At 44.3% G+C, this 22,184-nt stretch overlaps 2 protein-coding genes across 9 annotated transcripts in view; one reads left to right on the top strand and one right to left on the bottom strand.

Annotated features, from left to right (window-relative positions):
- The first annotated feature begins 6,479 nt into the window (after positions 1-6,479).
- Positions 6,480-11,054, top strand: LOC129857378 (uncharacterized). 2 transcript variants are annotated; one of them, XM_055925575.1, is made up of 4 exons: positions 6,480-6,692; positions 7,176-7,441; positions 8,041-8,190; positions 9,768-11,054. In XM_055925575.1, exons 2-4 carry the CDS (start codon positions 7,213-7,215, stop codon positions 9,965-9,967), a joined length of 579 nt encoding a protein of 192 aa, XP_055781550.1. In that variant the 5' UTR covers positions 6,480-6,692; positions 7,176-7,212; the 3' UTR covers positions 9,968-11,054. The 2 variants fall into 2 exon arrangements, with proteins under 2 accessions (XP_055781550.1, XP_055781549.1); XM_055925574.1 differs by having other exon boundaries at positions 7,172-7,441.
- A 96-nt stretch (positions 11,055-11,150) lies between these two features.
- The window catches only part of LOC129857377 (protein spire homolog 1-like), a 58,758-nt gene continuing 47,724 nt past the window's right edge, over positions 11,151-22,184 (bottom strand). The window contains exons 9-18 of one of the 7 annotated variants that reach the window (XM_055925566.1): positions 22,078-22,119; positions 20,211-20,258; positions 19,037-19,200; positions 18,685-18,784; positions 17,994-18,136; positions 16,175-16,339; positions 14,941-15,078; positions 14,738-14,836; positions 14,357-14,613; positions 11,151-14,170 (exon numbers count right to left, since the gene is read on the bottom strand). In XM_055925566.1, the coding sequence (XP_055781541.1) occupies positions 13,909-14,170; positions 14,357-14,613; positions 14,738-14,836; positions 14,941-15,078; positions 16,175-16,339; positions 17,994-18,136; positions 18,685-18,784; positions 19,037-19,200; positions 20,211-20,258; positions 22,078-22,119 (1,418 nt within the window). In that variant the 3' untranslated portion in view covers positions 11,151-13,908. The remainder of the gene's footprint in view (positions 14,171-14,356; positions 14,614-14,737; positions 14,837-14,940; positions 15,079-16,174; positions 16,340-17,993; positions 18,137-18,684; positions 18,785-19,036; positions 19,201-20,210; positions 20,259-22,077; positions 22,120-22,184) is intronic. The other 6 variants (XM_055925568.1, XM_055925567.1, XM_055925570.1 and 3 more) reach the window with 6 other exon arrangements.

Raw genomic sequence — 22,184 nt, 5'->3', positions numbered from 1 at the left:
AGAATAATGCAATATACTGTTTCCTGGCGCTCTGATGGTTTAGGGACCATCGTAAAAGTGCAATACCGGTGATAAAAAATATATGTTTTTGCATTCCAATTTAGGAGGGTTAGCCCTATATGACGATTACACACACTGCATAGGGCCTCCAGTCACTAAAGGGCCAAGCATTTTTATTAGTTACGTCTAACTACTAATATTTGACCCATTTACAAGGATACTTTTCAAAAGCCTCCTTTCTAGGTGAAATGGAAATGTAAAACCAGATCATGTGAAGTAACTGACCCCACTCATCCATGCTACATTCATTATAATTCCAGTTCAGTACTTCCCTGATTTTATAGACATATTTCTTGTGATAGGTCAAACGTTCAATACCTTCCTATCCATATGAGCTACAGATCTACAGACAAGGGTAGTGGGTTCCTTCACCTCTCTTATACATTTTTTAATTCCTCCCCTTCGATTCTCTAGAAATATTTTTCTTATTACAGCTTTAGATGTTAATTCAATAGCTTCCTATCTACATTATAAGGGCACAAGGCGAGACCCAAATGCAGACACAGGAGGGAGATGGTTGAGCTCTGAGATTTATTATAACATAGGGAGTAGGCAAAGGCAGGTCGGGGGACAGGCAAGAGTTCATAAACCAGGTCAGAGTCCAAACAGTACCAGGCGATAGGCAGTCTTGAAGTCAGACCAGGCAGGGGTCAGAAACCAGATCAGAGTCCAAAACAGTACAAGGGGATAGGCAGGCTTGTAGTCAGAACAGGCAGAATGGCCAGGCAGGTGGGTTCGGAGTCAGGAAAGGCAAGGGTTGAAACCAGGAGGACTAGAAATAAATGGAGACTGGGAAAATAGGAGCAAGAAAAACCGCTGGTTGACTTGGCAAACAAGACGAACTGGCACAGAGAGACAGGAAACACAGGGATAAATACACCGGGGATAATAAGCGAAACCTGGAGTGGCTGGAGACAATCACAAGGACAGGTGAACCAGATCAGGGTGTGACATACATGACATATACATCTAAAACCACTTGAGGTTACGTCTCTGACCGCGCTCGTCCATAGTAGTCTACACACATTAGAATTGCAATTTTTATTTACTGATATTACATAAATATCTCCTGTGATAGTTCTAATTTTCAATAGCTCACTGTCCATATGAGTTACAGATCAACAGACTCGTGTGTTGGTTTCATTGACCTCTCTTATCAAAGGTACACCTTCATATTTTTTGCAAAGTGGTTCACCTTTGATTTTCTAAAAATATATCACCAAGTACAGCTGTGGTTATTAATTCATGTACAGATCTAATTTGTGGCAAATCCAACATAACACATCACTGAGTATGTTACGTTGGATTTGCCTCATACACAACGCTTTGTATTCAGGACATAAAGTGAATTTCTTTGCCACTTTTTCAGTTTACTTTAGTGCCTTATTGCAAACATGATACATGTTTTGGAATATTTTGTATTCTGCACAGGCTTCCTTCTTTTCACTCTTTAATTTAGGTTAGTATCAGGGAGTAACTAAAATATTGTTTATCCATCCTCAATTTTCTATCACAGCCATTAAACTCTGTAACTGTTTTAAAGTCCCCGTTGACCTCATGGTGAAATCTCTGAGCAGTTTCCTTCCTCTCTGGCAACTGAGTTAGGAAGGGTGCCTGTTTCTTTGTAGTGAATGGGTGTATTGATACACCATCGAAAGTGTAATTAATAACTTCACCTGCTCAACGGGATATTCAATGTCTGCTTTTTTTTACCCATCTTCCAGTAGATGCCCTTTTTTGCGATGTTAGCTCACTGTAGTTTGGGGAGAGGAATGAAGTGGGCGGCTTTGGAAAACCTGTTGAGCACAGTCAGGATGGCAGTGTTGCCCTCAGACGGAGGGAGACCCGTGACAAAATCCAGGGATATATGGGACCAGGGACAGTGAAGGACAGGCAGTGGTTGTGGAAGACCAGCTGGAGCTTGCCGAGGAGTTTTGTTCTGTGCGCAGACCGTGCAGGCGGCAACAAACGCGGCAACATCCCGAACCATAGTAGGCCACCAAAAGCGTTGTCACACGAAGGCCAGGGTTCGACGAGAGCCTGGGTGACAGGCAAGCCTGGAGGAATGGGCCCACTCCAGGACTGCGGAGCGGACAACATCAGACATAAACATCCGGTTATCTGGGCTCCCCCCAGGGTTCGGCTGGGACCACTGCACCTCCCGGACCTGTTTCCCTATACCCCAGCTGAGTGCCGTCGCTAGGCACAAGGTGGGAAGGATGGTCTTGGGCTCCGGGGTGGTAACCGTGGGGTTATAGCGGTTTTTGTGGTCGGTCCACACAATGAACGGATGTTCCGCCCCTTCTAGCCAGTGTCTCCATTCCTACAATGCCATCTTCACCGCAAGAAGCTCCCGATTCCCCACATCGTAGTTCCTCTCCGTGGCGCTGAGGCGGTGGGAGAAGAAGGCGCGGGGATGCAGCTTAAGGTCCATGGCAGAACGTTGGGACAGAACAGCCCCCACTCCGACATCCGAAGCCTCGGCCTCCACCACAAATTGACTGGAAGGGTCAGGATGAACCAGGATAAGAGCAGTGTTTAAGGTCCCGGAATGCCCGGTCAGTGGCAGAGGACCACATGATGACCAGAGGTCTTTTACCAGGCAAGAGTACACAAAATGACCAAAAGTCCCTCAATGCAGGGACAGCTCCTTGTGTTGATCCTATGTTGCCGTTCCACTGGCGACAGCCCAGCTCTGCCTAGTTGCATAGGCTTGGGACACAGTGCCTCGGCCGTCTTCGGTGACTCTCGGAAACGGGACCGTCGGGGACTTCAGGGATGCCTCGGAGGCGAGGTGGAATCCCTGGATTTGCGAGCGAAATCGAATTTCCTCTCCATCCATTGTTCCTGCAATCGCCCATCGATGCGGATGGTCAAAGCGATGAGGGAGTCAAGATCCGTGGGTAACTCCCAAGCAGAAAGCTCATCCTTTACATCCTCCGAGACGCCGTGCAGGAACTTGTTGAATAGTGCTTCCTGGTTCTACACACTCTCCGCTGCCAATGTGCGGAAATCCACTGCATAGTCGGCCACTCTGCGGGCGTCCTGCAGGATTCCAGGCAGCTTCTCTCCCGGAGAACGAGGCATCAAATACCTTCCTCACTTCTCCCACAAACCCCTCCAGACTCGCGCACGTGGCCGGCTGTCGTTCCCATACGGCGGTAGCACAAATGAGAGCCCTCCCAGACATCAGCGTGATGAGGTAGGCTATCTTGGAGCGATCCGAGGGGAAAGAGGAGGGCTGAAGCTCGAAAATGAGGGCACACTGAGCTAAAAACGCCCGACAGGTGCTCGACTCTCCATTAAAGTGTTCAGGGGGAGGTAAACGGGGATCCCGGGTAGATGGAGTGGCCGGTGGGGTGGCGCTGCTAACCGCCGAGTTGCTGAGGGGTGGTGGGGTTACCACCGTGGCAGGCTGTCCCCCAGACAACCCGCGAAATAGATCCAGCAGCATGTCCAACGCCCGGTCATGGCGCTCAGCCAACATTTGGACCCCCTCCCTAAGACCACAAAGCAATTCCAAGGGTCCTTGGGAAGAGATGGCGTTGCGCAGATGGCCCGGGTCTGCTGGGTCAGTCATGGCCAGTTCGTACTATCAGGTATGAAGGTAAGACCTAGATGCAGACATCGTCGAATTAACAATGGTTTAATAATCCAACAGGGGCAGGCAATAGACAGGTCAAGGCAGGCATGAGTCAGTAAACCAAAGGTGGGGCAACGGTACCGGACGGCAGGCAGGCTCAGGGTCAGGGTAAGCAGAGGTCAATAATCCAGAGGTGGGGCAAAGGTACCGGACGGCAGGCAGGCTCAGGGTCAGGGTAAGCAGAGGTCAATAATCCAGAGGTGGGGCAAAAGTACAGGTCGGCAGGCAGGCTCAGGGGCAGGCAGAATGGTCAGGCAGGTGGGCTCAGAGTCAGGACAGGCAAGGGTCAAAAGCAGGAGGGCGAGAAAAAGAGAGTCTGGGAAAAGCAGGAGCTGAGACACAAAAACGCTGGATGACTTGACAAACAAGACAAACTGGCAACAGACCAACAGAGAACACCTGGGGTGACACCTGGAGGGGGTTGGAGACAATCACAAAGACAGGTGAAACAGATCAGGGTGTGACAGCTATCTTCTGTATACCACCCCTACCTTGTCACAACACAACTGATTGGCGCATTAAGAAGGAACGCATTAAGAAGGAAAGAAATTCCACAAATGAACTTTTAACAAGGCACACCTGTTAATTGAAAGGCATTCCAGGTGACTACCTCATGAAGCTGGTTGAGAGAATGCCAAGTGTGTGCAAAGCTGTCATCAAGACAAAGGGTGGCTACTTTGAATAATCTCAAATATAAAATATATTTTGATTTGTTTAATACTTTTTTGTTATTACATGATTCCATGTGTGTTATTTTATATTTTTGATGTCCACTATTATTCTACAATGTAAAAATAAAGAATTACACTGTGATGAGTAGGTGTGTCCAAACTTTTATTTTATTTTATTTTTTAAATTTTATCCCCTTTTCTCCCCAATTTTCGTGGTATCCAATCGCTAGTAATTACTATCTTGTCTCCTCGCTACAACTCCCGTACGGGCTCGGGAGAGACGAAGGTCGAAAGCCACGCATCCTCCGAAGCACAACCCAACCAAGCCGCACTGCTTCTTAACACAGCGCGCCTCCAACCCGGAAGCCAGCCGCACCAATGTGTCGGAGGAAACACCATGCACCTGGCCCCCTTGGTTAGCGCGCACTGCGCCCGGCCCGCCACAGGAGTCGCTGGAGCGCGATGAGACAAGGATATCCCTACCGGCCAAACCCTCCCTAACCCGGACAACGCTAGCCCAATTGTGCGTCGCCCCACGGACCTCCCGGTCGCGGCCGGCTGCGACAGAGCCTGGGCGCGAACCCAGAGACTCTGGTGGCGCAGCTAGCACTGCGATGCAGTGCCCTAGACCACTGCGCCACCCGGGAGGCCCGTGTGTCCAAACTTTTGACTGGTACTATACATCTAAAACCCTCCTCCTTATTACACCAATTAGATGTATTTAAAAAAACATTTTATTTTTTACAAATGTTAGAATTTTTCTTACACTTTGACATTACATAGTATTTTGTGTATATTGTTGACAAAAAAATACAATTAAATCAATTTTAATCCCACTTTGTAACACAACAAAATGTGGTAAAAGTCAAGGGGTGTGAATATGCACTGTGTATATGTAATTTGGACTGGAAGCAATTGAAAATTAGATCTGTAAATATAAAATAAATATTTGTAGAAAATCAAAGGGGAGGAATTCTGAAACAATAAAAGGTGTACCATTGATAAGAGAGGACCAGTAACCCATCACACTTGTCTGTATATCTATAGCTCATATCGACAGTGAGCTATTGAAAATTAGACTTATCACAGGAAATATTCGTATGAATATCAATGCAATATAAAATTGCAATTATAATGGGTGTACTATGGACAAGGGAGGTCAACGATATAAACTGATGTATATGTCATTTGGACTGGAAGCTATTGAAATTTAGATATGTGCATTAATTAATAACCACAGCTGTAAAAAGTAATTCACTTTGATAATAGAGGTCAGGGAACACACCGCACTTGTCTGTACATGTAGAGCGGAAGCCATTAAAAAAGGATAATTATGAAATATTCATTTATAAATCAGGGAACTTTAAAATGGGAATTCTAATGGGTGCATCATGGGTTAGAGGCAATAGTGACTTTGCCACAGGTGATTTTAGCTCTCTAGGTCATGCAAGTAGGCTACAGTAGGTTGCGTACGAGTGAGAAAGATCATAGGCCTATTTATGTTTTTTGAGCTCATATTTTTACATAAAATCCATTAAAAATAAACAAGATACAATTTTAAAATGTAATTACTGAGGGATAAACAGTTGGTTTAAGATCTATAGATTATTTAATTTAAAAAAAAGTTTCTGTAAACACCAGCTACAGCGTAATGCACTTTTAAGACGGTCCCTCAGCAGCGATTGCATAATATTCCCCTACTGAAATCAACATAGAGCAACTTTTTTCCCAAAGGAAATTAATGGGGGGGACCTGTACATTGGTCCTTACCCTCATCTGATAGATATATCACCGAATCATCCTAGGACCTTCTGTCTAAGAGGTATTGACGAGAAAACTGAATATCAAATCAATATACAAACTGAAACCAAATGTACTGTGGTGATAAACCTCCAGTGTTCCACAAATGGCTATTGCAATTATTGGTTTAAGCATAGGCTACTCTAGCTATCCTATAATATTCAAATAATTAAAATGTATTTATAACGTCAACAAAACTTTATATCATGGCCAATTTTCTGCAATTCTTGCCAGTTTTTTCTGTTCTTCTTGACAATACAAGCGCGGTTGGGGAATTTATTATGAGTGCGGAAGCAAGTGGAAACTCCCAAAACAGTCTGAGCATGCCCCCAGCATTAGGGACTTTTATTTCAGAAGTTTTGCTACCGCAACCTATAAAAATGACCGACAACCGATTGCACAGCTCATTTCTCAGTCGAAAAGAAACACACGTGATACAATGTTGTAATGTAGCCTATATCGTTCTGTCAAATTAACAATGATGTTACAATGTAACGAAAAAGGCGAGATTTTACCTGGTAAGAAATCACTTTCCTCTAATCTTTCGTGGATTGACAGTTTACAATTTTAGCTATGCGTTAACCGAGATTACAATGGTTCAATCTAAACAAAAAGGGATAGGCCTATGATATATATGTATGGAAGCAATTGATGAAATACAAGAAAACTCTGTATTTAGGCCTACACTATAAACTATACAGTTAGGTGTTAATGTTAAGATCTAAAATGTAATGGAAATGCGTTTGTTCGGAATGTTGGGCAGGCAGGCACGAGATGATGTTATGTTTACAGTCAGAAAGTAGTTTAGATGGGGAACAACCAATGAGAATAACAGGGTCGATGTGAAAGTGATATTTTTGCATTAGCCTACACTACACTTCTTTCATCTTTCCATCACATTTTCTTTCGAATGAATTAAGCAAATGCATATTATTATCATGTTATAACAACACTGAAATATTTGTTTCTGTTATTTTTGCATGCTCTCTCATCCAAGAAAGGAGTTTACAACTTCAGTTACACGCTCTTAGCAAATCTATGTCATGTTGTGCGGTGGAAAGGCTGTGCGTGTACTTGTTGAGCTCCCGGACCATCACAGAGTATGAGAGCCAGGTGATCTGGTCCCAGAGAACAGACATGGAGAAGGCTGCCAAACTGCTCCAGGTGGTGCTGAAGAAGGGTCGCAACGCCTGTCTGCTCTTTTTCGACTCACTAGAAAAGTGTTGCCAGTGCCCACCACAGTTCGAAAGAGTCACCGGCCTCCCAGGTAAGTCTCTTCAAAAGTGTAAATTTTTTCATTTGATTAATTGCAAGTAAATTACTTTGGCCTACATGTCTATACTTTTAATGTCGTTTTCATCAACATTTAAATATGGTTATGGATAGTCTAGGCTTACGGTGATTTTGTGATTCTAAATAAAATAAAGGTTAACTTAAATAAATAAATAGAAATGGTAATGTTATGTGGTATTTAGAGAGGTAGGCTAACTTGGCCTAGATTGCAGCACGTTTTCTTTGTAGTATATGGTGTATGTTATATATATGGTAAGCTGAATTCTACCCCACTTTACCTTTTGGAAGCACTGGAAACCCAGCACCATTTGGTGTCCGATGCAGGTGAGGCCCAATAATGTTCCAGAGGCTCAAGAATGTTCCATTCCTCATATAAAATCCAGTTTTTAAAAGATAAAGTGTAAGCTTACATCTAAATGGTTTCTCCACGTGTCCAAAACTAAAGCTCATAGAAGGTTTTTACAGTATGTCATCATCATGACGCAACGGGAATCGCCGGGATACTAATTGTCAACAACAGGCTATTTCCCATTTTTCAACCTCTTCCCTTTTTTCTCACATCCCAAACAACAGAGAGGAGGAGGACCAACACTGCCCCAACTTACGTCATCAACATCAGCCATTCCAATTTGAGTAACTGCATCATTGGAGATGGCAACTTTCTAGGTGTGACAACGTGTATACAACAACCTCAGAGCATGGGTTCAGAGGATTCTAGGCATGGTAAGTTAGTCAAATTCTCATCAATTCATATCATTAAAGTGATGTGTTACAAGATTCAAGCACATTCACAGATACAAGCACATATAGTTGAATTCAGAAGTTTATATACAGTTAGGTTGGAGTCATTAAAACTTGTTTTTCAACCACTCCACAAATTTCTTGTTTACAAACTATAGTTTTGGCAAGTCGGTTAGGACATCTACTTTGTGCATGACACAAGTAATTTTTCCAACAATTGTTTACAGACACAGTAATTCACTTATAATTCACTGTATCACAATTCCTGTACACAAGTATGAACACCATGGGACCACTCAGCCATCATATCGCTCAGGAAGGAGAAGCATTCTGTCTCCTAGAGATGAACGTACTTTGGTGCAAAAGTGCAAATCAATCCCAGAACAACAGCAAAGGACCATGTGAAGATGCTGGAGGAAACGGGTACAAAAGTATCTATATCCACAGTAAAACGAGTCCTATATCGACATAACCTGAAAGACCGCTCAGCAAGGAAGAAGTCACTGCTCTAAACCGCCATAAAAAAGCCAGACTACAGTTTCAACTGCACATGGGGACAAAGATCGTACTTTTTGGAGAAATGTACTCTGGTCTGATGAAACAAAAATAGAATTGTTTGTCCATAATGACCATTGCTATGTTTGGCGGAAAAAGGGAGAGGCTTGCAAGCCGAAGAACACCATCCCAACCGTGAAGCACGGGGGTGGCAGCATCAAGTTGAGGGGGTGCTTTGCTGCAGGAGGGACTGGTGCACGTTACAAAATAGATGGCATCACGAGGAGGCAAAATGATGTGGATATATTGAAGCAATATCTCAAGACATCAGTCAGGAAGTTAAAGTTTGGTCGTAAATGGGTCTTCCAAATGGACAATGACCAAAAGCATACTTCCAAAGTTGTGGCAAAATGGCTTAAGGACAACAAAGTCAAGGTATTGGAGTGGCCATCACAAAGCCCTGACCTCAATCCTATAGAAAATGTGTGGGCAGAACTGAAAAGGCATGTGTGAGCAAGGAGGCCTACAAACCTGACTCAGTTACACCAGCTCAGTCAGGAGGAATGGGCCAAAATTCACCCAACTTATTGTGGGAAGCTTATGGAAGGCTACCCGAAATGTTTGACCCAAGTTAAACAACTTAAAGGCAATGCTACCAAATACTAATTGAGTGTATGTAAACTTCTGACCCACTGGGAATGTGATGAAAGAAATAAAAGCTGAAATAAATCATTCTCTCAACTATTATTCTGACATTTCACATTCTTAAAATAAGGTGGTGATCCTAACTGACCTTATACAGGGAACTTTTACTAGGATTAAATGTCGGGAATTGTGAAAAACTGAGTTTAAATACATTTGGCTAAGGTGTATGTAAACTTCCGACTTCAACTGTTTATACTATTATAATTATTCACTTCTCTTTTTGACCTGCACCGTTGGAGCTCGGAGCTTAAGAATTTCATTTTACCCTTCACTTTACCTTTCGTTAATGAGTTCAAAGAAGCCATTAGATTCATAAATTTCATATACTGTACTGCATTCCATTGATGACTCTATTACAGAGGCAATGGGAGGCAACGTCACCAGTGATCACCAGAGAGCAGTACAGGCCTGTCCAGATCCAGAGCTCCAGAGGAGTATCCAGGTCTACGGGTCCCAACTGCAATATGTCATCATCGGGGACAACAACAACCTGCAGGCTGAAGACACACCGGAAGAGGAAGAAGGGGAAGAAGAAAAACTCATTAATGAAAGTAACTGATTAGATTTGTGTAGTGCTTTTCCAGATGTTCAAAGTGGTTTACATTATATTGGGGAAACTCCCCTCATACACCACCAACTAGTTTCCATTTAAATCATTTAGCAGACTCTTTTATCCAGAGTGACTTATAGGAGCAATTAGGGCACATCGACAGATTTTTCATCTAGTCGCCTCAGCGATTCAAACCAGTGACCTTTCAGTTACTGGCCCAATGCTCTTAACCGCTCGGTTACCTGCCTCTGGTGCCAAAGGTTACATGTTCGAATCCAGTGATAGAAAGTTGTTTTTGAGATTTTTGTTTTAAACCTATCCCAAACCTTAACACTTACCTTAACCATTCAGAGTAAATGCCTAACCTTAAGATTTCGGAGTTAAAGCATACACTTAATGCCTAAACTTAACCCTAACCGTAAAAATGTGGAGTTAATGCCTAAACTTTAATGTCTAAACTAGTTGTTGTGTGGCACTGCATCAGTATCCTATCAGAGCTATACTAAATGGCTCTTCTATCCTAGATGCCATCTCCTGCTGTTGTGCCCTTGAGCAAGCTACTGCACCACGGTCGACCGTGGCTCTCAATCTCCATAAGTGACATGGGGACAAAATGTATGGCCATTGGCTACATTGTGTTCCTTGCTGTGTCGATGAACTTGATTTCTGGGGAATGTATATTTATTGTAAATTGTAGTGTATTGTTTGGATAGTATAACTTAACCCACATAATCAAAGAATGAACCATATTTTTGGTCCGTAGACTTATGGAATAAGTATTGAATCATACAGTACCTACATTACGTTCTGTGAACCCAATGTATAATGACCGCACTGACCACTGCTACTGATAAAGTGCATTTAATTTATTTTAAGTATTTACTTGCTGCAAAAAAAAAAAGGTGCTGTTTTACTTTGAAAGTATTCTTAATGTATTAATTTGAATGAATGTGTTAGGACATACTGATTTATCTTTACTGAAAATTATACTGTACATATTCACTGTTCTACTAAGTTATTAACATTTGTTGAAATAGGTTATTTCTATAGAAAGAAAAAGTTTATTATAAAAGGTACATAAATTGTTATTGTTTTATATCTCAATAAAAAAAAAATCTCAATATTTTGGTTTCTCAATATTATTTTTTTCTTGAAAAGCTGGCATGTCACTTAATGAAATATCCATACAACGTTATAAAGGTATTGCATTACATTTTTATTATTCTTTGTCATAATTTCTTCAACTCTCTGGGAGGGAGTTACATCTGGAAGGTTTGAACAGATTAAAGATACAAGCTACACAGCAGTACATGCATGTTGCTGTCACATTTTGGGCTTTCTTTTATGTACCACACAGTAGATCACCTCTACTTATTGTAGTCCATATTTTGTCCTGCAATGACTTGTTTTGTGAGAAACAATCTCTAAGCTAGTTAATAGTAGCCTGGATCCTAACTGAATAGTTCTGTTTCACTTTACCAAACAGAGCAATTTAGTTTGGATCTAGGCTAAGTTAATAGCCCCAAGTCCAAAGGATTTTAGTTGTGATGTAAAGTGTCAAGGAAACACAGACCTGCTCTATGGACGGACATTACTATAAATAATATTTACATACAGTATGCTGAGTCGCTGTGGATTCAATCTGTCACAACAATATGTTAATGATGAGAGAAGAAGGCAGTGTATTTAAGGCAGAAATATAAGGAACAAGACTGGATTTGTAATAGTCACTTTAATATACATACATCCTGATTCCTGGCTCCCGAAATATACTTCTGCTTCTGGTTTAGAGACAAACTGTATGGTTAAGACACACCACAGTCACACACAACTGATATACAAATTCATGAAGGCATCATTTTGAGGCTTTGAGTTGAACAGTAGAGTAGCGTGTAATACCATTCTTTGCTGCCTATACAATAAAACAGAGGGTGGTTTTAAGCATGTTAAATCATACCATAACTATTGTAAAGCAAAGAAAGACAATTTGAGATCATTTCATATATGCATATATTTCTGGGGGCGCATGCTTGTTACTGGGACAGACTAGATGATTTTTGGGGGCACAGGCTATACAAAATATTGACAAAAAGGGATTTCTACTGTTTGTGTCTGCTTTTGTTATGATTATCTAGCACAATTACTGTACCTGCTCAATGATATCGCGTGTGTTCAACTACCAGTGACAAATACTGTGTCAATACTGTTCCTTCATCATGTCATAGCGTTAGTATCATTGAAATAGAATGAATAGAACAGGCTTGGAAGTGCTAACTCTGGAAATTTGACTGGTAAACTCATCTGTACACTCCATGTACAATACCATGACTGGTATTGCGATGAGATAATTTCCATGGTTATTTGGAATGTTCTATCAACTGATGCTGGATTGCCATGGTAATGAAGACTGTTCATTCAAATGAAGCTAACTGATCTGACTCAAGCAATGGAATACATTTTTTTGTAATGTCAGTTGAGTTGACTCAACAAAACATCACAGCACAGTATGAAGGGTACACATCCTGATTTTACTTCCTGGCATGGGTCTAGGTTGAAGATGACAAAGGTTAAGACAACAGGATTCTAATATCCCATAATAATATACAACAATGGTAGTTAGCAACGGCACTGTTCCCAGATTTATGACAACGTTGTCTTAACCTATATATTTGTGACCTAGGCATGGGTACACTCAAAATGGCTGCCAGTCCACCCATTATGCCATCATTGACTTGAATGGGGACGCCCGTTCTATTCTTTCTATTTCTATAGTAAGTATATTCCGTAGTCTGACGTCTTTTGGAGAAGCATGCTCTAAATCGGGAGCTGCGATGGCGATCTATAACGAGGTCAATGAGTATTTACACCAGAAAAAAATACTTATTTGGGTTTTATATTATGGTTTAGACAGAAGGGAATCTTTTGGCACTAACGCTGACACATGACATTCCTGTAGACCCTACGCCTACGGAGAGACAGGTGAGAGGTTTGGGCTACCTTCATGGGTATGATCCAACTTTGAGCAAAGTGAGACGCTGTTTGTTTACCTGTTATTCTTTATGGTAAAATGATGCTTCATCAAGACCGCACAGAACCCAGAGAACATCAATGAGCATAACTCATTATTGTACCGTCAGCTAAAAACAACCTGAACATGTCAAGAAGAGTAAAAAGGGGGAGGCAACTTTTCATCACAAACCACCTGACTCTAAGCCGAACCATATGTACACATGTATACCATACCATAGAAAATTATAACTTGTAAAAAAAAAACATCTACAGTTCTATATCCTTTCAAGTCATCATCCAATCGTTTGTTGCTTTTGTCTCATATTGTCTCCACTTTAAGGTGTTCACAGCTCTCAGTATGTGACTTGTGTTGTTAACATTACACCTACTCTCCTACAATAGAATACCACAGCCTGAGGAATTCAAATATGGAGCGTTATTTTGCCTTGTGCTTATTGATTTTTCGGTGGGCGAGTAGCTCCTACCACATTCCACCAATTGTGCCAGTATAGGGGGTGATTGAGGCCATACCACTTTGAATATTTACACCACCTCATACTTTACATTTGATCATTCAGTGTCCTTAACCACCTCTCTATGGCAGAACATTATGGGAACATTTACATTACTGAGCAAAATATTGTATAAAAATGGACTAGTATCCTTTTGTCTGAAAGTACTGGTACTGTATGTGACGATCAGAGAACATAGCAACAAGCACTGACTACACAGTCCACATTCCTCCAAAGAAAAGTAAAGGTCCACAGCCCGCTCTGACAGCATCGACAGACAGACTAAACTAGACACGTCTACTGGTATAGGCCGGATCGCAGCACGGTCATCCAGATCAAAACCCAGTCAGTCAGAGTTCTGTATTGTGCCATAAGTTCTGGAAGTAGCTAGAAGACAGTGGAGAAGGTAGACAATGACGAGGGGAGAGTCTAGACCTCGTTGATTGTTCTTTCCGAGGGTCGGTAATCAGCTCCCTTGGGGGACGACATGTAGAAGGACTGGGTCTTGCGTTTTAAGCGCGCCCGCTTGGTGGCCAGGGAGAGGCTGTGCTTGCTGGAGGAGATGATGTCGTGGATGAACTTCTTGCAGTCCACACACACTTCCATGGTGCTCCAGTCCTGCGTCAGCTCCGCTGGGAGCTCCACCTCGTCACGGGAATGGGACTTCTCCAGACTACCGTGCTTAGACAACCTGAGAGAGGGAGGGAGGAGAGGTTAACACTAAGTTGTGTAACAGAGTAGGTTCTGTCCCTGTGCCTCACTGGGCTCAGTCGGCTACAGTTGCTCTTAAAATAGAACATAACTTCATTTGAGAATAAGTCTTGTAAATCTAAACAGGGAGTGTTATAATCTAGAGAAGAGGTAGAGGGATGCCTACTTGGACATGGTCTTCTGAAGGCTGAGGCGATGGTGGCTGGTAGAAGGCTTCTCAGGCTTGGGGGCTGCTGCTTCTCTGCTTGGTCCTGCTGCTGCTGCTGAGGCTGCTGCTTTTCCTTTTCCTGCTGAAACTGCTGCTGCTGGACCAGCTATACTGGCAGCTTTCCCCAGGGCTGCTACCCGGTCCCTGGGTAGAGTGGTGGTAGAGCCCAGGGAATAGATGGGCAGGTTGGCATAGGGCTTGGAGGGCAGCCTCATCTGACAGAGAGACAGACATAGAGCAGAGTATGAACTCACTCATAAAGACACTGGGGGTACAGTATAGGACTGTCAATATTATGGGCTGACTTTCTATCAGTGTGAGAGAATAGATATGACATACTTTTTGACAGCACTGTGAACACACAGGCCTTTTGCAGAACTGGCAGGTGTAGGACCAGGTGAACAAGGAAAACCTTTTGGATCGGCAACAGAAGCAAAGCTGCAACAAAGAAGGAATTCAGAACAGGTGCATCAAAAGTTTAAGACAAAAGCAATCAAATCATTCAAAAAGCAGTGTGTGAAAGAGACCAGTGGTAAACGGACCTTTCCCTTCTTCATAGCGTTGTACACGTCCTTGTATTGTTGGAACTTCTCCAGGTCTGCTTTGACCAGCACCTGTCTGATGTGCATTACCTCTTCCACCGTCAGGGATAAGCATTCTACCGGGAAACAGAACTCCTCCTGAAAACACACACAGCACCGGCCGGGTTACTACGACAACCGCACTCACTGCCCTTGTTACCATTCCGTCCACACACACCAACACCTCTAGGTGCACTCTGTCCGGGTTCAGACTAGTTTGGCTAAAAAAAAGTCTCCATTGTTCACTTGGCAAGACGAGGGGACAAAGCACAGAGGGCAAGGAAAGAGTAAACAACTTGAGTGATGACAGATAATGTAAATATTTGAGAAAATTCCAGAAATCCTCTACTTAGTTCTGCTTCACTTAAAAGTTTAGACAACCTAAAAACAGACAAGGCCCCTCTGCTCTGTAGCTGGGGTTGGTTTTCTGCTTTTTTCTGCCCGTTTCTGACCTCAATAAATAAGCTTGCGGTGAGACTACGGAGATGCTATATTCAACAGTACACCAGGTCTATTGCTGCTGCAATTACTGGTCATCCTGGTGTTGTTCCAATAATGTGTCTCAATAATGTGTCTCAATAATGTGTCTCGAAAATGTGTCTCGAAAATGTGTCTCTATTCAAAAGTTTTTGTTGTTGTTGCACCCAGCTAATGTTTCTCACTCCCAGAAGAACCATTAATATACTGTAACTCTGTAATGCTGCTGCGGCTCCTGCTGCTGATCTTATGACTCAGAAACAGTGGCCTGCATTGTCTCTGGCCCAGAGGAAGGAAGGGAGGGGGGATCCCAGGGAGTATCAACAATAACAAAAAACAGGGAGTTTATACTTGCTACTGAACAACAGTACGTTATATACAGTATACACAGCATGAAGGACTTCATCTATCTAGAGCATTGTTTTAATTGGCAGTGGCTCGCTAGGCTACATGATGCTTGCAATCACAACGACTATAACTACGGTTAAATGGAGGGAAGCTGAGTATGATGAAATGATTGGTGCTCCAGCGAGGGATGCATCTGCTGTTGACTGTCAAAATGCATAATGACAATCACACCTAAACTGAAGGGCTTTCTATGAAAACAGCAACAGTCCTGGGCTGAGGGATGGGTCACTAGGAAAGCAGGAAGCATTAGAAGAGATGATGATGATGAACTACGATGCGCCAGCAGGGACATAAGGGGCGACTGGCAAACCTTGACAGGCTTTCTTCCCCTGTACAGAGCAGACAGGGCAGACCACACCATGCCCAAGACAAACACCTCGACGGGGTAGGAGCTCCATAAGTGGTGGAGGGTGTAGGGAGGGGAGTGGAGGAGGAGGGGGGTCCAGGGGAACAGATGGTGGGCTATCCTCCCAACCTGAGAAGGACAGGGGTTATAGAGGTGGATGGAAGAGGGGGAGGACAGGGGTTATAGAGGTGTATGGAAGAGGGGGAGGACAGGGGTTATGGAGGTGTATGGAGAGGGGTAGGACAGGGGTAATAGAGGTGTATGGAAGAGGGGGAGGCCAGGGGTTATGGAGGTGTATGGAGAGGGGGAGGCCAGGGGTTATAGAGGTGTATGGAGAGGGGTAGGACAGGGGTAATAGAGGTGTATGGAAGAGGGGGAGGCCAGGGGTAATAGAGGTGTATGGAAGAGGGGGGGTCAGGGGTAATAGAGGTGTATGGAAGAGGGGGAGGCCAGGGGTAATAGAGGTGTATGGAAGAGGGGGAGGCCAGGGGTAATAGAGGTGTATGGAAGAGGGGGGGTCAGGGGTAATAGAGGTGTATGGAAGAGGGGGAGGACAGGGGTAATAGAGGTGTATGGAAGAGGGGTAGGACAGGGGTTATAGAGGTGTATGGAGAGGGGGAGGACAGGGGTAATAGAGGTGTATGGAGAGGGGTAGGACAGGGGTAATAGAGGTGTATGGAAGAGGGGGAGGACAGGGGTAATAGAGGTGTATGGAAGAGGGGTAGGACAGGGGTTATAGAGGTATATGGAGAGGGGGAGGCCAGGGGTTATAGAGGTGTATGGAGAGGGGGAGGACAGGGGTAATAGAGGTGTATGGAGAGGGGTAGGCCAGGGGTAATAGAGGTGTATGGAAGAGGGGGAGGACAGGGGTAAGAGAGGTGGATGGAAGAGGGGGAGGACAGGGGTAATAGAGGTGTATGGAAGAGGGGGGGTCAGGGGTAATAGAGGTGTATGGAAGAGGGGTAGGCCAGGGGTTATAGAGGTGTATGGAGAGGGGGAGGACAGGGGTAATAGAGGTGTAGGACAGGGGTAATAGAGGTGTATGGAAGAGGGGGAGGACAGGGGTAAGAGAGGTGTATGGAAGAGGGGGAGGACAGGGGTAATAGAGGTGTATGGAATAGGGGGAGGACAGGGGTAATAGATGTGTATGGAGAGGGGTAGGACAGGGGTTATAGAGGTGTATGGAAGAGGGGGAGGACAGGGGTAATAGAGGTGTATGGAGAGGGGTAGGACAGGGGTAATAGAGGTGTATGGAAGAGGGGGAGGACAGGGGTAATAGAGGTGTATGGAGAGGGGTAGGCCAGGGGTTATAGAGGTGTATGGAAGAGGGGGAGGACAGGGGTAATAGAGGTGCATGGAAGAGGGGGAGGACAGGGGTAATAGATGTGTATGGAGAGGGGTAGGACAGGGGTTATAGAGGTGTATGGAAGAGGGGGAGGACAGGGGTAATAGAGGTGTATGGAGAGGGGTAGGACAGGGGTTATAGAGGTGTATGGAAGAGGGGGAGGACAGGGGTTATAGAGGTGTATGGAAGAAGGGTAGGCCAGGGGTAATAGAGGTGTATGGAAGAAGGTGAGGACAGGGTTTAAAGGGGTTCGTGTGGCAGAGAAGAGGTGGGGGGATTGGAGGTGGGGTGTTAGGAGCATCACCTAACAGAAAGAAGATGGAGGCTGATGAACACAAGACAAACTGATACACTATTCAGGAACCAAAATCTCCAATGTGCTCATTTTCTCCAGATTGATAAACTCTTCTCATTTCCTTCCTCTCTTCTGTTACTCACCAGAGACTTGGAGCTCTGTCTGGATGGGGGTATGAACTGCCGTACGTTGGTGGGCGTCTCCTTCTCAATGGAGTGTCTCCTCTGGGGGGCCTGCCGTCTCTCAGGCTGGGGGGTGGAGGAGATGGGCAGGAACATGGGTGGAGCTGGGGGTGGGGGGACATGTGTGATATACTTTTATGTAGTACTGTAACCCTTATATTAACAGTTAAGTTGACTGCAACACTCCCTCTTTGACAGCATTATTCTCAGCATAGAAGAGCTGTCAGGTGAACAGCTGAGAGCTATGAAAGCACATTATAGGATCTCTATGAACCTTAACCATAGCTTCATGTCCACACCCTGGCTGAACCCTAACCCTAACCCCAACCCTAGCTTCATGTCCACACCCTGGCTGAACCCTAACCCTAACCCCAACCCTAGCTTCATGTTCACACCCTGGCTGAACCCTAACCCTAACCCCAACCCTAGCTTCATGTCCACACCCTGGCTGAACCCTAACCCTAACCCTAACCCCAACCCTAGCTTCATGTTCACACCCTGGCTGAACCCTAACCCTAACCCCAACCCTAGCTTCATGTCCACACCCTGGCTGAACCCTAACCCTAACCCTAACCCCAACCCTAGCTTCATGTCCACACCCTGGCTGAACCCTAACCCTAACTCTGACCTTCTGGTCCACAAGTCAACTCACTCTTCCTGCCCAGTACAGACTCTGGAGAGGTGTCGTCCACCACCGATGTAGAGACACTGGAGCTACTAGCTGACTTTTGACCCCCAATGGTGATGTCATCCTGTAAGGGGAACAACAGAGAGCAGTGCTGTAGGATGTATACTGATGTCAACTACCAGAACAAGACACACACATACACACACACACACACACAACTGCACGTGCGAGCACACACACATATACACACACAGACACACACACATATACACACACAGACGCACACACAGACACACATATACACACACACATACACACACACAACTGCACGTGTGAGCACACACACATATACACACAGACACACACACACACTTACGTCAGAGTCGGAGCTCTCCAGTTCTGACAGGGTGGGTGCTTTCAGCCTCTTCCTCTGACATAGGGCCTGGGCTCCACCCCCTGGTGCCCCTGGCCCCCCATTGGACAGACTGCTGAGGGTCATGGTGCTGGAAGTCTTCCTGCGGCCGTCAGGGCTGGACACATCTGGACAGAGAGGTTGTCACAAGAAGACTGATCAGACAGAGGACAACTCAAATACCCAGGGGTGATTTCAGCAGGATGCAAAGTAGCTAACTATACTGAACACTGCAGGTAGAAATATCATGAATAGAGCTGGGAACAGAATTCCCAGCTCCACATGACAGACAAACATATCTGTTCTACGTGATACATTTCTTTCTGAGTGTTCGGTAACGTTGCACAGTCCTGAACAGATCCGAGGGGAACACACCAGCGGTAGGGAGGAGGGAGTGTGAGTTGAGGAGAGACGGAGAAGCAGCCTGGTGTTACACACACAACATGGATTCTACTTTCATTACCCTTTAAGACCTGGACTGAGCAGGATTCTAATGAAACCCTAACCCTGGCTGACTCCCTCCCTCCTAGCCTCATTGACAACTTCTCCCCCTAAGAGAGAGAGAAATAAAATAGGGAGGGAGGGGGTGACGGAGGAAGGGATGGAGAAGAGAGTGCTGGAAACAGCAGATAAACAGTAGCAGAGGCCGATCTGATCTGTGGATGCATTGAGGCCTTGCCAGGCGCTCTCTCTCTGTCTTTATCTCCCTCTCTGTGAAAAGGACCACGCAGTGAGCATGTGAATACCTCTTCTGGAAAAAGGTTAAAATATGAGCTCATTACCTTAGTGGGAGGCCAAGGCCCTCCTCCTCTACTGCTGTCCTGGAGCTTCCAAACCTGCCTGCCTGGGAGAAGACTGACTGGTCCTAGGATCCAGGTTTAAACTAGAGCAGATCAAATATCCACCATTTCTGGCACTATGCTCAGTGTCAGTCAAAAGTAAAAACATTGTAAAGCACTGGTTTCTGTAAACTATATTTGTCGATATAGTATAATTCAGTCTATTTTAGTCGAGGCATAAGCAGTAGTGTTAGGATACAGCCAAATAGGCAGACAAACGAAACAGGGCTAACATTATGTGTTGCAGCACACAAGTTGCTAGTCACATAAACAGAGCCAAACCACTCCACATACTTTACCTTGACGTGTAAGGATCAACTGTGGAGTGCTGTAGTATATGCCTCCACCTAAAAGGGAACACTTCCTTAAATATGATAGGCCAGACTGTACTAATGGTTTATCCCTATCCCCAAACATAGAGCTCTGCTGTCAAATGACAGGCTCTCTCTCGGTGAGTATTGGTATTGGAGAATCTGGCCACAAAGTAAGGGGATAAGTACCCAGCTGCAATGAAGTTCAGATAGACAACCATCACATACACACTCACGTACGCACGCACACATAACACACACACACATTAAAGCTACACAACAATAAATTGAACCGACTAGTACCCGTGGATGAGCAAAGGGTAAAAGAGCCTCCGGTGTGATGAAAGACGCTGGGATCAGTGGGAGAAATGTCAAGCACAGCCAATCAGACTTGTCAAAGTTCAGATACCCCGCCCACAACAGGAAGTGTTGACACATAAATAGTAAGAGAGTGTAGATTATTAGAAATTATTTTCAGTGTCACCAATGTAAATTCATTGGCTATCTATCTCACTAGAGGATGTGATGACAATTTTGGGTAACCACTGCAGTACAACCGTATAAAACAGAAGGTATCCTCTTCTTATCTGTTTTAAAAAGGGCCATATACTGTAAGTTAATCAGAAGTGCTAAGTGACCAATGCAGGCGATGTTGGAGATACAGTGTGATGTTTTTGTGAGAATGTGCTTTTTTGTGTTGAACAGAGCCGACAGGTGTGTGTGTGTTCTGCGTGTGTGTGTGTGTGTGTGTGTGTATGTGTGCCGACAGCTCCTGTCTACGTTGCTCACTGATCCCACCTCTGATTAAATTCTGCAGACTCACTCTCCAAGATGAACAACTGCTTTGTGTGAGGAGGACGGTCATTTCTAGGAAACCGAGGAAGGTAGTTATGCACGTCTTGGTTGTTTGTAATGAGAATTTCTGAATAATGGTGTTCTTTAGCTAAGGCAACTCGTTCCCTGATTTATGTTAGTGTGGAAAAGAAAAATGCCCAGAAGCAGAATTCTATGAATAGATTCTTCAGTGGGAGGCAGGAGTTCTGTTGTCTCTACTGGCTATAGGCTACTGACTTTTATCTATATCAAATATGTTTTTAACATACTTTAGGTTTCATCTGAAGCGCAACAATAGACTAGAGAAAAATGTAGGAAGATCAAATGAGTTTAGACTAATCCCAGAAAATAAATGGGATTTGAAGTGAGCATTATTCAAGCATTTAGACATGGAAAATACTGTTTTACAATTCCTCCTGAGGGACTGAGAACAAGGAGCACCAGCTGTGTGGAGATGCAGAAAAACAGTTGCTTTTGACATCAGCAAGTCTTCGAGAAATAGTTCATTATCAGAGATGTACTGTAGTGACAGGCAGCGAATAACCACGTTGGCCTGTTTGAGTCACATCTACCTTAGTCTTTTTCACAACTGTCTGTGGTATGTAAGGCTACATCTAACTTAACATTATCCCTGGGCTTAGTCTGAGTAGATCATTAAGCCCTTCCACATTCCATGTGGAGATTCAAAAACAAGTGTCATAAGAATTGAACTAAGGTTCAGAATGATTGAAAGATATGCTGAAGTTGTCTATGAGGGAGTTGCTGATGTGAAGGTAGCCATCAACCTCCCTTCTGCGCTTGACAGTTCTCATCCTGACCAGTGTCTGACATCCTGACGTCACAACCAGAGAGCACACTGCACACTGCAGAGCCAACCAAGCCAACCATCAACACCACCACGGAAGCATGAAGAAGCATGAGATGAGAGCATTAATATGCGTGCTCTAGCTTGGGCAGATGGACAACAACCACGATAGATAGAGACGTAAAGAAACAGCCAGGTAACCGGACAGATCTTTACCTGACAAGTCAAAACTTTGAGACATGCTAAGAGGCCGAATTACTGCAAGAGAAACAGTGATGGCGTTACAGAGTTATTAAGCTATCCATAGGAGGAATACGAGCAGA

The sequence above is a fragment of the Salvelinus fontinalis genome, chromosome 6 (genome assembly GCF_029448725.1).
Source record: "Salvelinus fontinalis isolate EN_2023a chromosome 6, ASM2944872v1, whole genome shotgun sequence".
Lineage (NCBI taxonomy): Eukaryota > Metazoa > Chordata > Actinopteri > Salmoniformes > Salmonidae > Salvelinus > Salvelinus fontinalis.
This window is presented reverse-complemented; position numbering and strand designations above follow the sequence as displayed.